The following is a 16,068-nucleotide window of genomic DNA, read 5'->3' on the forward strand; positions in this document are numbered from 1 at the left end:
TTAGAAAATAAAATAAAAACTATGTTATATGACCAGATTGTCTCAATTTTGGAATTTTAATAAATTAAAATAAATCAGTATTTGATATCATACCTGCTCTTTTTCTAAGGATTAATGCACCAGTTGGTTCACTGATACCAAATTCATTTTCAGCTCTAATACGGATAGCATATTCTTTATTTGGATGTAGATTATCCAACTTGAAAGCTGTTGTTGGTATACCTTTAGCAACAGTAACCCAGTGGCCAAAAGGTATTTCTTGTAACTCAATCCTGTAGGAAACTGGTGAATAATCAACAATTCTAGAGGGTATTTCAGCTGATCTCCAAGCTAAAGACACTGAATCAGAGGTTATATCAACAACATAGGGTATGTCTTTAGTCATCCGTGGAGGTCCTGTAAAACATGGAAGATATTAAAGAATCTTTATATGTCTCATTGCATCTTGGAAGATATTTGTAACTGTTACTATAAATAGATACATTTGTGTGTGTGTGAGAGAGAGAGATAAACATTTGATATCAATTTACAAGTTTAGGACAATATAATCCTATTAACAAAATTCCCAAATTTAATGTTAAATAGGCATATATATTTTCCTTTCTGATGATGTCATATGAGCTACATATTGTTTACAAAAATACTTAATTCGTTTTTGTCATATAAAGTTGCATCCATATTTTTCCAACTAATTTGCAATATAAGTATTTCATGGATCTTATTGTCATGTATTATTAATATCAAAACAAGGTATTTCTAGAAGAATGCACTGCATGAGCAAAACAGTTGTTGTAGATTATTTATAAAGGGTCAGTAGCTGTTCAAAGTTAAAATAGGCTGGCTTTTGAAAGGCAAACTCAGTTCTAGTAATGTGTGGTTTCCATAAAAAATTTAATTTTTTTACTGTTCATTTTTAAGATATTTCTTAATTATAATTTGTTCTTCAGTGAAAAAGTAGAAGCTTTGCTGTTGCAAAAGTAGTTCCTAAGTTCCTACTTCATATCCTCATTCAAGGTAAAGATGTACATTCAACAGGAATTGTTGAGGTTGCATGCAGTTTCAGTCAATGTGAGAGAAAGGAGAAAAGGGTGTGTATGTGAATGTTTGAGCATATGTGAGTGTGTGTGTGTGTGTGTGTGTTTAAGAGTGTGAGTGTGTGTTTGTGTAGTTGTAGACAGTAAAGTCATATAGAAAACATAATTATCATGTGGACTAATAAAAAAGTGGTATGCAAGAAAGCATAATCCATGAAATTTAATTAAGTGTGCAATTAATAATGCTAAAATTGATAGTGGTGAGAAATAACAGCAGAAACGGAATAGAAATATGTGATTATTTCATTAAATTTCAATAACCTGTAACAATTAGTGAAATTAGTTTGAACCTACCTGCACGTCTAGCCAAATACACAGGAAGTGTTGGCTCACTCAGATCTGATCCTATGTAAGCTCTAATGCGGAACAAATAGTCTCGATCTGGTAAAAGATTTGATACCTGGTAACTTAGAGTACTTATATCCCGAGCCAGAGGGTGCCATAATTCAGAAGGAGGTTCTTGAATTTCAATGAGGTACAGTAATTGACTGAGGCTCTTTGAATAACCACGGGGTAATCTGCCCTCTTTCCAGGACAGTTTTATAGATGTTGGGTGAATGTCAGACATATGTGGTTCATACAATGCCATTTGAGGAACTGAAAACAGAAAATATATTACATCCTAGAGAATCTTCATTAAGTTGACTTTAAACAGTTACCTTATTTATCAGATTTAATAATACTGCATTTTTATCTTTATTTACAGTTAATTTCGATGAAGCTGTTTCTTAGTGAGAAGAATGATTTGCAATGTATTAATTTAGCACTAACTGTTAGTAGCCTTTGGTTACTTGGGCAACAAGCTTTCCAAAGTTTATATAATTAGTTTTTCACCTACTTATTCTTATCATATAACTCTTTTCCAATATAATGAATGAAACACATTTGAAATTGTTTGATCAGAATGTATTATAAACAATCAATGACTAATGTTTGTAAGCATTAAATTTTACATTATATTACAATATAATTTGATCCACAAAAATTCATTCATTTTTTGTTTTTACTTGTCAAAAAATGTAATTAATTCAGTACTTATATTCTTCAATAAAAACATTCTTTTAGTCTACATACTATTTAAAGGCAACATTCAATTCTGCACTTACAAAATTAAGAACTTCAAAAACAAAAGTTTGATATTTCTAATGAAATCATTATTCTGCTTTATACAGGAAAATTCAATGAATTTTGAGAAAATTACAAATTATGGACATAGAATATTACTTTCATTGTTTCTTAGTTAATAGTATTAATATCTACTGCAACAAACTTGTTTGTAACATGTTGAATAATTTCCAGCATAAACTATATTAACTAACATATTAAAAAACATGGGAAGATCAATGTTTGAACATATGACAAGTGAATAAATGGATAGGAAAAAATACAAAGTGTCTTAAAAGTAAAAAGATACAAGGTTAACTATGAAAAACGACTAGAAGTTGAATTTTTAACAAAGTGATAAGTAGAATTTAATAAAAAAAAATCTCTCTAGTTTATAGTTGTAGATATTTAATCTCTCTAGTTTATATTTGTAGCATCAAAACTTATTTTAACCATACAGGAAAAGTGATAATATATATTATTTATACAAACTTAACTTATTTAAAATTATTATATCAAATTGAAAACAACATTAATATAATATCTATAAATAGTGTAAACTTCCCAAAATATTACTTCCCTAATATTTCCAGAGATATAAGTCATTAGTTACTATATGCAGCTATGATTAACAAATGATTCAAATAAAACAAATTATACTCATAACAATGAGTTTAAACACTTTTACAAATATTGTAGATGAACTATGCAAAATTACTCTACTAACTTTAGTGTCTGGACATCATTAGATCCCAAATGGACTCTAATGAAGTAAAAGTCTGTTTGAGAGAAAATGATTGCTCCAGAACACTAATGTCAAGAGGCATGATAAAAAACAATATGACATGTAAATGAATTAGCATTTTAAAAACCTATGATAAAAATATAAGCAGTTTAAGCATTTAGAAATTTTGCACTAACTTAAGAACTTACAAAGATCAAAGGTGACACTTTATTTTTATAATATTTATAAAACATAATTTGCAATAGAAATGTTTATGATGGAGATACATAAGTAATTTTCATTTCCAAAATATTTTGAAGAATATCGGCTAAATTTGTAAGCCATATTCTGCTACATAATTAAGAATTAAAGTATTTTGAATCAATTTTTTATATACAGTAGCTAAAAATATAAGAATATGACTAAGTGAAAATAGGAGTAAATACTTGACTAAAAGCTGTATCTCTGCTGAAAGCTTTTAGTGCAATTTTCATAAAATTAGTCTTCAAATAGTTTTGATAGAATGTGTTTAAAAACTTTAATTTTCATATCTTAATTATTATAAGTTTATCTTTTCTGTATGAAAAGATAAGCTTATAATAATTGTATATACTTCAGAAAATCCTAACTATACGCTGAGTTGTAATGTTAACTGAAAATCATATTTAAAATTGTCTTACCAGGTCTTCTTTGTAAAAGGACAGGGAATGTAGGTTCACTGATACCACTGTCAGTTTGAGCTTGAATCCTGAATCGATAATCTCGGTCAGGCTTTAAGCCAATCACTCTATAGTTGAGCTGAGTTATTCTATTTGCCACTGGCATCCATTCCATACTTGGATATTCTTGCATAAATATGCTATATGTAATTGGAGAACGGAGGTGTTGATAGGCTGGAACCTCAGCTTGCTTCCAAGATAGGTTAACAGAATCATTCCCAAATGGTGAAAGGATAACATCTGTTCGGGAAAGTTTTGGTGGCACTGCAAAGCAATTGGAGCATGAATTAATTGTAAAGCACATATACTTATAATCTTATCAAATATTTTTAAAGTTGAACAAGAACAAAAAATTACCTGGAATCTAATATATCTATATATCTCATATTTTACTTACATATATCCATTTTATTTGTTATTGAGTTGTCATACAAGTGGAGCATAAGAATATTTTGTTTGAAAGGCTGACTTCGGTACTGCCTGATTCTGATTTTAATTCAATGTTTATTCATTTAAGCATAAGTAATATATTTGAATAAAGGATACAGTTGAAATGGATATATCTTAACGAAAGTTACTTTCCTCAAGACTTACTCTGATGAAAACTACAAATATATAAGTTATAAATAAAAACCATAATTACTTACCTGGTGTTCTATATAAGCCAATAGGTGGGGTTGGATCACTCAAACCTCCTTTTGTATTTGCACGTATCCTGAAAAAGTAATCATGATTTGGTGACAAATTTTTGATTCTGTAACTTGTTCCAGTTACTCCTCTGGCTATCTCATGCCAATGATATCCTGGTATGTCTTGTTGTTCAATAATATAATCAATCACTGGATACTCCACTTCATGTACTGGCCTTTTAATTAGATACCATCTTAACAATATATCAGGACGTTCTTCAAAGATTTCTAAATTATGGATTGGTGGCTGGATAGGAGCTAAAGTAAGAATAAATAAAAAATTAAATGTTTTGCAAAAAAGAAGTGGTAACAATTCAGTATATGTTAAAAAAAATTAATGGAGTTATATAATGTATTGAACTTTATTTTCAAGTCATAGAAAATGACAATTTGTCTAAGGCCAACAATAAAAAAAGATTTCAAACTCAGTCCATACAAAATCTATTGAACTTAATAATTCCATAGACTATTAGGTTTCATTTCAGGATTGAGTGAGTTCAATAAAAACTTAATTTACATTGTATTTCAAACATTATCTTGTTAATGATAATTTTATCTAAATTTATGACTGTGTATAACCTGCAGTAATATGAATTCAAACTCTGCTACAAGCACTATTTTATGCTCTTATGAAATATATATTTGTCTATCTGCTTAGCTAAAATTGAGTGTAAGCATTAAAGAATTATCCATTTATGTCTTCTTAAGTTCTAAATTCAGGTCCAGGTAGAGGTGATAACATGAGAACAGATCAAATTCTAGAGTTGGTCCTATCAACTTACCAACAAAGTCTTGGCTTTGTATCAGTGTAAGAGATGATTATGAATTAAAGAAATAGGAGTGTTGAGTTGGCAAAATTATTAGAGCATCATACAAAATGCCTTATAGTATTTAGTTATAACATTTACATTTTAGTTTCAAATCCTACCAAGGTCAACCTCTGGAATTGATGAAATTAAAGTATCAGTTAAATGCTGATGTTGATTTAATCAATGTATTTCCTCCCAACAAATTGCCAGCTTTGTGTTTAATTTAGAAGCAACCAAATAAATGATACATGAAAAAAATAAAGAAGTTATTAAAAAAAAGTTTTAGTTGTAGTAGTTGTGGTATTAGGATAGTAGATTAGCAGAATGATTAGGTGATCAGTAATAATCCTTTCTACTATAGGCACAAGGCCTGAATTTTTGGGAAGAAGCTAGTTGATTACACTGACCCTTATGCTCAAATGGTGCTTAATTGATTGAACCCTGAAAAGATGAAAGACAAAGTCAATCTCCGCAGCATTTGAATGCAGAATATAAAAGCAGATAAAATACTGCTAAGCATTCCATCTGACATGCATATGATTCTGTCAACTCATAGTCTTAATGTTTATGATAATGCATTAGTAATAATGGTTTCAAATTTTGGTGCAGGGCTAGCAGTTTTTGAGGAGAGGGGGACATTAATTATATCGACTCCAGTACTTGACTGATACTTATTTTAAAATTCAACAAATCATTACTTCTAAAGATTACAATCACTTTTGCTTTTAAAATCTATTAAATTTTTTTAATTGGTGTTATGATGAATAGGTTTGCACATTTAAGACATTTGGATGAATTATTTTATTCACTTTTCATGTTAGTTTATTAAACTTATCATTATTTTGTAGTCCTGCCAATAATGTTAACATTGTTTCTTGGAGATATTCATTTGGTTTGGATATGCTAATCATAAAATTACCTATATTCTAGAGACTTTTCAATAAAAGTGAGCAAGCTTATTTTATCCATAAATTGGGGGGAAATAAATGTCAAATGGAGATCAATGACGGAGAAAACAACAATTTTGATAAAAATATATTTAGGCACCAAATAAATTGGGAAAATTGTTAAACTTTAAAGGTAATTTTAATTTAGACTACTTACATGCAAACCTACGTAAAGCAACTGTTCTTGAAGGAGGGCTCAATCCATATTCACTTAAAGCTCTAACTCGGAAGTTGTAATCTCGAGCAGGAGTAATATCACCTAAATGGTAACTTGTTGTTGGTACACCACTGACGACTGGATGCCAGTCTGGATGAGGAGGCTGTTGTGATTCAATCATAAATAAAAGTGATCCATCACCATCACCATAGCTAGGTATATCTGTTCTGCTCCATCTGAGATTTACAGTGCTTGGTTCATATTGTTCTATATCCAGATGATCAAGGGGGCTTTTACCTTTTGCTGAAAATAAGTGCAATCCATACAAACAGTATTATATATGTATATAATTCTATTGTTTACCATCAAAATTGAAAATCCTGTTATCAATAATTGTTAAAATTATGAAAAGTAATCATTGTGATGGCAATAAAATATACAATTGTGTAACGAATCTTAAAGGTAAAAAATTTAATTATTTTTGCTTGATCATCAATTTTGCAAAAAAATCATCGATATTAGTATTATTGATATCAATATAATATGAAAGTCACAAATTATATTTGATAAAACCTATTATACATTCATTCTCATGAACATTCTACCAATTATTAGACAAGATGTATTTGTTGGTAAAAGTAGGTCTTTACATGTTATTCTGAATACCAAGTAAAAAGAAAATAACAAATAAATAAGCAAAAAAAGAATATATCAACTAAAAAGAGCACAAGAGCATTTTGCCTTCTGCTGGATGAAAATTTACCCATAGTTCTGTACATATTTACAGGTGGTGATGGTTCAGTAACTCCCAATGGAGAATATGCTCTCACTCGGAATCTATAATCTTTATTTGGCTCCAGCCCTTTGATAACGTAAGATGTGTCTGGTATTTTGGATGCATATTCACGCCATTTATGTTCAGGAGGTTGTTGTATTTCAATAATATATGTTAGCTCATCATCTGTGGCTCTGAAACTTGGTATGTGTAACCGATTCCATCGAAGACGAATTGATGTTGGGTCAAGGTTTTCAATGTAAGGACGATCAACTGGTATACCAGGATATACTAAAATAGTAATTATAATGCAGAGAGAAACTCAATGAACATAATATAAATAGAAATAGAAATAGAAAAAGAGTTTTAATGATAAATACAAATAAATCAGAATATATAATTTTGTAGTTGCAAACTATTACCTTAGAGGTAAATCTAAATTGATATATTTCACATTTTTATTACCAATTATTTGTTTACTTTTGTATTTCTCATGTTTGTGTTCATGACTGATTAAAAAGCTTTAGTAAATGTTATATAGTAATAACATTTTTGAAATTTTCAGAAAATCCATTTTCATATCAAAAGAAATAAAAAAAATAGTCAATTTTCTATGATACTGATCAAGGATAAGGAATTTTAAAATTCTGCAGATATTATTTTATAACTGTAGTAATGGAAGAAAAACTGCCATAATTGAAAGAATGTTGAATATGTATTAAATTTAAAAGAAGGAGAAGAAGTGAAGAGACAAACCACTAGAGACATAGTGCATGCAAGGCAGATGACTACTTGAAATATACAAAAATGGAAAAAAACATATAAGAGGAAAGAATGAAGTAAGCTGGTGCTACAGAAAAAAGCACTTAGTACGTTCTGTAAAGTAGTTGATATTAGGAAGGGCATCCAACTGTAGAAACCATGCCAAAACTAAGATGCAGGGGCAAAACTTGATACTCCAATAAGTTCAATCCTGTTAAACTGTCCATCCCATACCAGGATGGAAAGTGGTTATTAAAATGGTGGTGGTGGAGGAAAGGAAAAAATAATATTTAGAACTCATCATCATCATCATCATCGTCGTTTAACGTCCGTTCTCCATGCTAGCATGGGTTGGACGGTTCGACCGGGGTTCTGGGAAGCCAGAAGGCTGCACCAGGCTCCAGTCTAATCTGGCAATGTTTCTACAGCTGGATGCCCTTCCTAACGCCAACCACTCCGTGAGTGTAGTGGGTGCTTTTTACGTGCCACCTGCACAGGTGCCAGGCGGGGCTGGCAACGGCCACGGTCAGATTGGTGTATTTTATGTGCCACCGGCACGGAAGCCAGTCGGCCACGAGTCGGATAGTGCTTTTTACGTACCACCAGACCAGGGATCCTGGCTGGTTCAATTCGATTTCGATTTCGCTTGCCCCAACATGTCTTCACAAGCAAAGGGGGTTGGCATGGGTGCCTGTCGTACGGTCGCATTGGAGTATTTTACGTGCCACGGCCACGAGTCGGATAGTGCTTTTTACGTACACCAGACCAGGGATCCTGGCTGGTTCAATTCGATTTCGATTTCGCTTGCCCCAACATGTCTTCACAAGCAAAGGGGGTTGGCATGGGTGCCTGTCGTACGGTCGCATTGGAGTATTTTACGTGCCACGGCCACGAGTCGGATAGTGCTTTTTACGTACCACCAGGCCAGGGATCCTGGCTGGTTCAATTCGGTTTCGATTTCGATTTCGCTTGCCCCAACATGTCTTCGCAAGCATGGGGGGTTGGCATGGGTGTCTGTCGTCGGATGAGGTTCTATATCGACTTCGCTTGCCTCAACCGGTCTTTGTGTCCAAGGGAGGAAAGGCATTCTCTCCTACCACATCACGATTCTCTCTCACACACTGTCTTGCAACACGAAATACCTCAAGTCTTTCATCCTCACGGCGCAGGACATTGGCAAATTTTCTCTTATCTGCTTCCCCTCTGGCTAGATAGACCTGTCTCCTAGCTTCCCTTCTGGCAGTCTGATACCCTTCCCTGCTACCACCGTTCTTCCAGGCCTTCCAAGCCTGTTTCTTTTGTCTAATAGCCCTGTCAATAATATTGTTCCACCACCACGTTATTTTGGGTCTTAAGGGGACTTTGCACCAGCCACAGATCTGGTCAGCGGCTTTCAGCAGGTTGTCCCTCAGAAACGTCCAGTTGTCTTCTACCCCATGTGTAGCTATACCCCCTTCCACTTCGTCAAAGGCTTCAAGTAACATATCTCTAAATCTCTGTCCATTCGCAGGGGCTTTAAGCTTCCAGACCCTTCTTCTCCATGTTGGTCGTCTTCTAGTCGCCCTCTTAGTCCTGATCCTAAAGTCACTAACTACCAGTCTATGTTGTGGGGTGCATTCTTCGCCTGGGAAGGTTTTGGCATTTGCAATAAAATTCTTAAATAATACAGTTCTCCTGCCTTTGGTGTGACAACATAAACACAATCAGGTATTTCTTCATTGAAAATGTTCAAATGGCCTTCAACTTCTTTTCTTCACTTTCTTCTTTGCCATTCTTTGTTACTATTGTTCAAGTACATGGGTGCTTCAACATAAAATAATGTTGTTGCAAAATCATCATTGATGCACGATGAAAAGAATTCTGTCAGTGTTATTCTTGTAAGTCATTCATTGACAGCCATATATATCCTCATTATTTCTGAGCAATATTCTTTGTTCATCTAGTAGATGAATTTGTAGTTTCACTATTGCTGGTGCTCTTTCATGAATTGAAAATCCTAAGATGGATGTGACTGCTTTGGATGGTCCAATATACCTACCCATTAGTTATTGACTAATTTCATTATCATTGTTTATTTGAACAGCAGCTTGATCATTTCCTTTCAGCTTGTACTTGATGACATACATAATTGACCTCACTGAGGCAATGATTTCAACATTTCAGTGGCATTTGAATGCTCTTAAAAGAGTTTCATTATAAGGTACAACCCATTTGTTGCTTATTTTTCCATTCTTATGCGATTCAACTCCTCCAATTGCAACTAATCTTCATCTATAAAGAGATAATCTCTCTGACTGTTTCTCTGCCTTTTGAACAAGATGATAAAGATTAATATTCTATTTTAAATAAAATAGTAATTTTCCCCTTTAAGAAAAAAATCACGTACCCATGATTTAAAACATATCTCAATATAGGGAGAATTTCTCTTTCAGTTTATGGTGCTCAAAAGTTGTATAAATGATTAAAGGGAGAAAAAAAGAAAGTAAGAAAAAAGGATGGCCGAACGGTGGTAGCTACTTGATTTTTTTTTAAAGGGGGAAATGACAATTTTATTTGTAATCTTTATCATCTTAATCAAATAACAGAAAAAAAAAACTTTTAGTTTTAGTATAATACAGATAGGAATAAATCCATCATTTATTCATCCCATAAGGACAAACTTGAAGGCAGACAGACAAACAACGGGGGAGATGTATATTGTATATATGTGTGTATATGTTTATTGTGTGCATGTGTATGCTTGTTGTCCATATGTACTTTTGTTCTTATTTTGCCCAGCTTTAACTGTAATGGAGCTTATGATAAAAATTATTCCAGTTGTGTATCTCCTGCCCTTTGTATATGTGCAGAGAACACAGGACTACATTAGCCAACATGTCCTGTTTCAAGACAGAAGCTTATGAATTGAGAGAGATTTGGCTGCTACTTTTATGAGGTCTGGCTAAACTGTAAAAGCCATACAGACAGTAGAGTGCAATTTTTAAATTGATATAACTTCTACTTCTGATATGTTGAATGACTACAGAGGGATTCCATGGCAAAACAACTATTACAACAACAGCAACAACATTATATTATTTAGTTATGAACTTTTAATTTTCTTTTGTATTTCATTTTACACATTGCTTAATCTACAGGTTTTAGTTTATTTCATTTGATTTGAATAAATGTTTGCATGATAATGCATGTGCTTATATATATCTGTATGTATGTGTGTGTGTGTATATGTATGTATGTATGTATGTATGTATGTATGTATGTATTTATTATTTCAAGTTTCTCCAGTCCACTCAGCTGGCAAAAATGAGTTGTACCTATGATTCAAAGGACCAACCCCATCACATTCTGTCATATTTCATATTGTCATTCTGTCAATTTCGCTAAGAACTACATTGAGGGTATACATACCTGTGGAATACTCAGCCACCTACATATAAATTTCACAAGTAGGCTGTTTCATTGATCTGATCAACTGGAATGTTTATCATTGTAACTGACCGAGTGCCAGTTTTGTGTGTGTGTGTGTGTGTGTGTACGCATGTGCATGTGTGCTCGCGCATGTGTGTATGTCATTGTTCAGTTTTATTTCAAGATTTCTTGCCAATAAAGAAAGCCAGTTTCTAACCTAGATTCAAGGTCCTTCATTGGAATTTCAACATTAACAGCAGGGTATGTATGTATGTATGTATGTATGTATGTATGTATGTATGTATGTATGTATGTATGCATGCATGTATGTATGGATGCATGCATGCATGCATATATGTATATCATGCAAATTATAATGTTAATCAGAAGGACTGAAATGAATTTGAATATTTGAAAGAGTAGCTGTGAGAGAATTATAAGAGAAAGAATTCTCTGGAGGGACCAAATTAATTTTTTGTTACTGCTCCTCAGGGAAAGCATACCTAGTTTCCTTCCCCAATCAAGCATGGAATATTTATCTAATTTATTAAGTAGTTATAAATTATGTTGTCACAATGGTGAAAAGTATAATTGGCATATTTATGTTTTTGACAACTCATCTTTTAATTAAATGATATATTTATTTTATGTGCAGCATAAATGTATACAGCATAAATATGTACAGCATAAATGTACAGCATAAATGTAAGGAACAAATTGAGGGTGTCTGGAGTGTTGGACAAGAGAAATTTTGCAAATTGAAATAATTGTGAATATTAACTTCAGAGTGAGGTGAGACAGATCACTTCATTGAAGGACAAAAGATAATCAAACAGCTATACTTGTTTGGTGGTGTTCACTAACTCATTAAGACAACCCATGAATTCGTAAGATGGAGTAAGAGACACTTTGAACAAAACAATTGGATATTTCAGTTACTAATAACTAAGTGAAAGAAGGGAAGGATGAGGAGAATATATTTTATGGATGACACAGACACCACTTTTGAGAATGAAGTTGGAATATGGAATGTCAGCTATTAAGGAAAATCAATGACACACTTCATTAACAAATGCATCAAACTCAACCATTACACATTGTCTTTAAAACAATGATTAAAGCAGATCTGAAACTTTGAAAAGGTTATCCATGTAAGTTAGAAATAAAAATAAAACAAGGAAAACATATACAAAAGAAAGCAAAAAATAGAGTGAATAATTTCAGAATAAAAAAGAAAAAGGAAAGCATACACAGCAATTATTTTCAAAAATACATGACAAAATCTAAATAAAATATATTTTTGCTTTCTGTGAAATTTATAAACTAAGTCTTTTCTGTTCTATTGCAAAGACTGTTTTCAAAAGAGTTCTACTTATATTCGAAATTATTTTGGTCTCCTTACTAGGGAATAAATCAGCTAACATTGATAGACAGATCAGCTTTTGCTTCCCTTTTACTTCCTTTATTTCCTCTTGTATTTCCTACTTGAGGCAGATGTTAAGTCTCTATTGCTGAATGGCGAAATAACTTAAAGCAATTCATAGAAACATATGTGCTTGTACAAATGCATGTGTGTTTGTAAACAAAATGTCAATAGCAACATAAAAGTATGTCAGACAGGAGACTCGTGCACACACACACACTCACACACACACACTCACACACACACACACACACACACATGAATACACCATCATCTTCAGTAGCAGCAGCATCAGTGTCATTGTCTTTTTAATGTCTAATTTTGCTTAAGTCAGAGATTCTTTCTATGATTGGATTCAACCTTCATCTGTTTCCAAGCAAGGCAATAGTTGCCCTGAATGATTGTAAATAAATAATACCAATTATATGAACAGTGGTTCATTTATGTTACTGCTATGAACTATCCTGCAGGACTTGATTAACTATCTGAGAGGTAATCATGTATCTTTCCTCACCAGATATTCTGAGCATACATATATATATATATATATATATATATACATACATATATATATATACACATATCATTGTACTATGCTGTACTTCATTTGTATTCTTGTGTTTGCTCTTACTCTTATTCTATTTGAAAGGAGAAACACAACTTAGCTATTCGTAACTGACTTTTATATGTATTAGCCCCACCAACCACTTAGACCCTCTGAAGAAGCCTAGGGGCACATCTACTATCCAAGCCTTGTCTGCCCACCCCTGCATAACACTGAAGAGGTGGAGATAACCTGGAAGATTTCATTGCCTCTTGGCAGAAATAGTCATAAGGACCTAGCACCTGCACACCCATTTAGTTTTTTGCCAATTTGCTCATTTGCTCAATTGCTCATTTGTTTCTATATGCTTATATGTATTCACACCCTTGTTTATGCAGTTACTAGCTTTTTCCACTCACTAATCTGTACCACTTATACATGTGTGTGTAGTCATCCAATACATTTGAATAAATAGACATACTGGAATGTTTACCGGTTGATGTCTGTCAATTTTATATCCTCTCCGTTTTCTTATTTGCTATATATATATATATATATATACATACATTTCTAGATATGTATGTTCTCTCTTGTTTTAGTATATTAGTTATGCTATTGATGAGAGGGGTTTCATATACACAGGCAACTTAGAATTTTCATAATTACCTGCTCAAATTTTTTTACATATATTTGCAAAGTGCATGACTATAGACACACATAGATCCCTAGATTCACATATACATATCTTGCAGTATGTAATGCTAATTAAAATATTTTTATATTACCAACAAAATTATTTTGAAGCCATTTGCATCCACATATATCTAAAGCTGCTTTATGTGTACATAAAGCAGCTTTAAATATAAATACACTATAAATATATTCAAAATATTTTTGTATAAAATCACTCAGGCATGCCACATGCTTAAAATGATATTTAATCATTTTGATTATATTACCTGGATATTTCTCCCACTCAATGGATATTCCTGAAGACATAGAATATATCAACAAATAACAAGTGAAAAAATTCACCCTTTCTTAATAATAATATATAACATTATAAAAATGTTTCTCATCTGAAACAATGATTTCTTACATCATTTTGTATCTTATTTGAACTAATTATATTGTAATTTTTTAAAATTAAACTTTAATTACCAATGTTTATGTTCCAAATTTTTAATTTGTTGCACTATTCATTTTAAACTGATAGTATTCTTGCCCTTAGGGGATAATGTTGAAAATATAAAGTTCACAAGTAAGTCTTGTATAAAACAAAATAGAACAAAATACTTTTAGAGATATGTGAAAAGGATACATAGAATATTTAGCTATCTAAAGATTACTTAGACATTTAAAATGGTCATGAGACAACCAAAAGTTTATTTATGAATAGCCAAGCAATGAAATTAAATCTAGTAAAGGATAACTGTTCTAAGAATGCTCAATAAAAGAAAATTGTTTCAATTTAAAAACTGAATTTTTACCTTTAGCTCTTCTTAAAGTAATTGGATATGTAGGTTCACTTAGAACACCATGATCAATTTCTGCTCTGACTCGAATCATGTAGTCTTTTTCTGGATTTAAACCATGAATATAATGACTAGTATCAGGTATACCACTTGCCAAAGGTATCCAGTCATTACTTGGAAGCTCAGAAATTTCCAACCTATAGGTATGTGGTGTATGCCTTCTTTTGCTACTTTCAGGAGTAAGTTGCATGGGTCTCCAAGCTAATCTCGTGGATTCTTCACCGAAATCTGGGAGTAGTGGTTTTGTCAAAGGAAACGATGGCATAGCTGAAAAGATTTAATATTTTAATTCCATAACTATTTAAGACCTCAAAGTCACAATTTAAATAACCTGAATTTATCAGCAAACATTATGATCTTAAATTATGCACATGGAAAATGTGGAAATTTTTATAAAATATAAAATAACTTTTTGTTTAATATTAAAGATATTTTTCAAACATAAAGTCATACATTTAAGCATTTTAAATAATCATCTTTATATTTAAATTTTTAATTCAATTTCGAATTAATTGTGTATTCAACTTCTCTTTGTCATAATCAGAGATGGAGATGGGTTTACAAACTAGGGGTATACAAAGGTCTGTGAGGCTGAAGTTGAGAAGGAAGTGAGGTTAGATACTAAGAGGCTTCCTTACACATACACACACCCGTGAGTTTATTAATAGGAATACTGCAACCAGTGGATCCTCCCCATTTTCCTCACTAGTCATAATAATAATCATATACATTACTAACAGAAAAAATTGAAGTCAAACAAATGCTTTGCAGTAGTTATTTTGTACTTTTGTAATCTAAGTTTAAATTCTGCTTCAGTCACTTCTTTTTTACTTATGATGAACCAATAATGTAATGTTGTCTGTTCAATGAAGAGCAGCCCTTGTTTCATAGAAATTAATCTTATGTCTAAAAAGGAAAATTATAATTGAAACAAGTTATGAAAATGTGTTTGTACCTCAAATATGATTTCTACTTTGACTTACCAGTTCTTCTTGGCAGCATCACAGGTGCTGTTGGTTCTGAGGTAAAATTCTTATTTTCAGCTTTAATACGGAACATATATTCAGTATCAGGGTTCAGATTATCAAGATAGTGATCATTTCCCTTTATTCCAGATGCAAATGGCTTCCATGATCTGTGGGGTAATTCTCTACTCTCAATGCTATATGTAATTGGACCGACTTTAGAAGGAATATCAGCAGACACAGCTGGAACCCAAGAAAGCCTTGCAGAAGTTGGTTTGATATCAGACATAGATGGACGACCTGCATAGCATCCAGAAACTTTAAAAAAAGAATTAAAAGGTTATACAATATTACAATGTCACCAGATTTTATAATATAAAATTCAATTTCATATAAATTTGTTAAAGACAAAA

At 32.2% G+C, this 16,068-nt stretch overlaps 1 protein-coding gene across 1 annotated transcript in view; it reads right to left on the reverse strand.

Moving 5' to 3' along the window:
• The window catches only part of LOC115210729 (titin), a 678,167-nt gene that overhangs the window by 234,086 nt on the left and 428,013 nt on the right, over nt 1-16,068 (reverse strand). Inside the window, exons 294-302 of the mRNA XM_036506041.1 lie at nt 15,674-15,973; nt 14,646-14,957; nt 14,115-14,144; nt 7,007-7,309; nt 6,244-6,546; nt 4,289-4,588; nt 3,603-3,905; nt 1,389-1,691; nt 94-396 (exon numbers count right to left, since the gene is read on the reverse strand). Of these exons, the coding sequence (XP_036361934.1) occupies nt 94-396; nt 1,389-1,691; nt 3,603-3,905; nt 4,289-4,588; nt 6,244-6,546; nt 7,007-7,309; nt 14,115-14,144; nt 14,646-14,957; nt 15,674-15,973 (2,457 nt within the window). The remainder of the gene's footprint in view (nt 1-93; nt 397-1,388; nt 1,692-3,602; nt 3,906-4,288; nt 4,589-6,243; nt 6,547-7,006; nt 7,310-14,114; nt 14,145-14,645; nt 14,958-15,673; nt 15,974-16,068) is intronic.

The sequence above is a fragment of the Octopus sinensis genome, linkage group LG1 (genome assembly GCF_006345805.1).
Source record: "Octopus sinensis linkage group LG1, ASM634580v1, whole genome shotgun sequence".
Taxonomy (NCBI): Eukaryota; Metazoa; Mollusca; class Cephalopoda; order Octopoda; family Octopodidae; genus Octopus; species Octopus sinensis.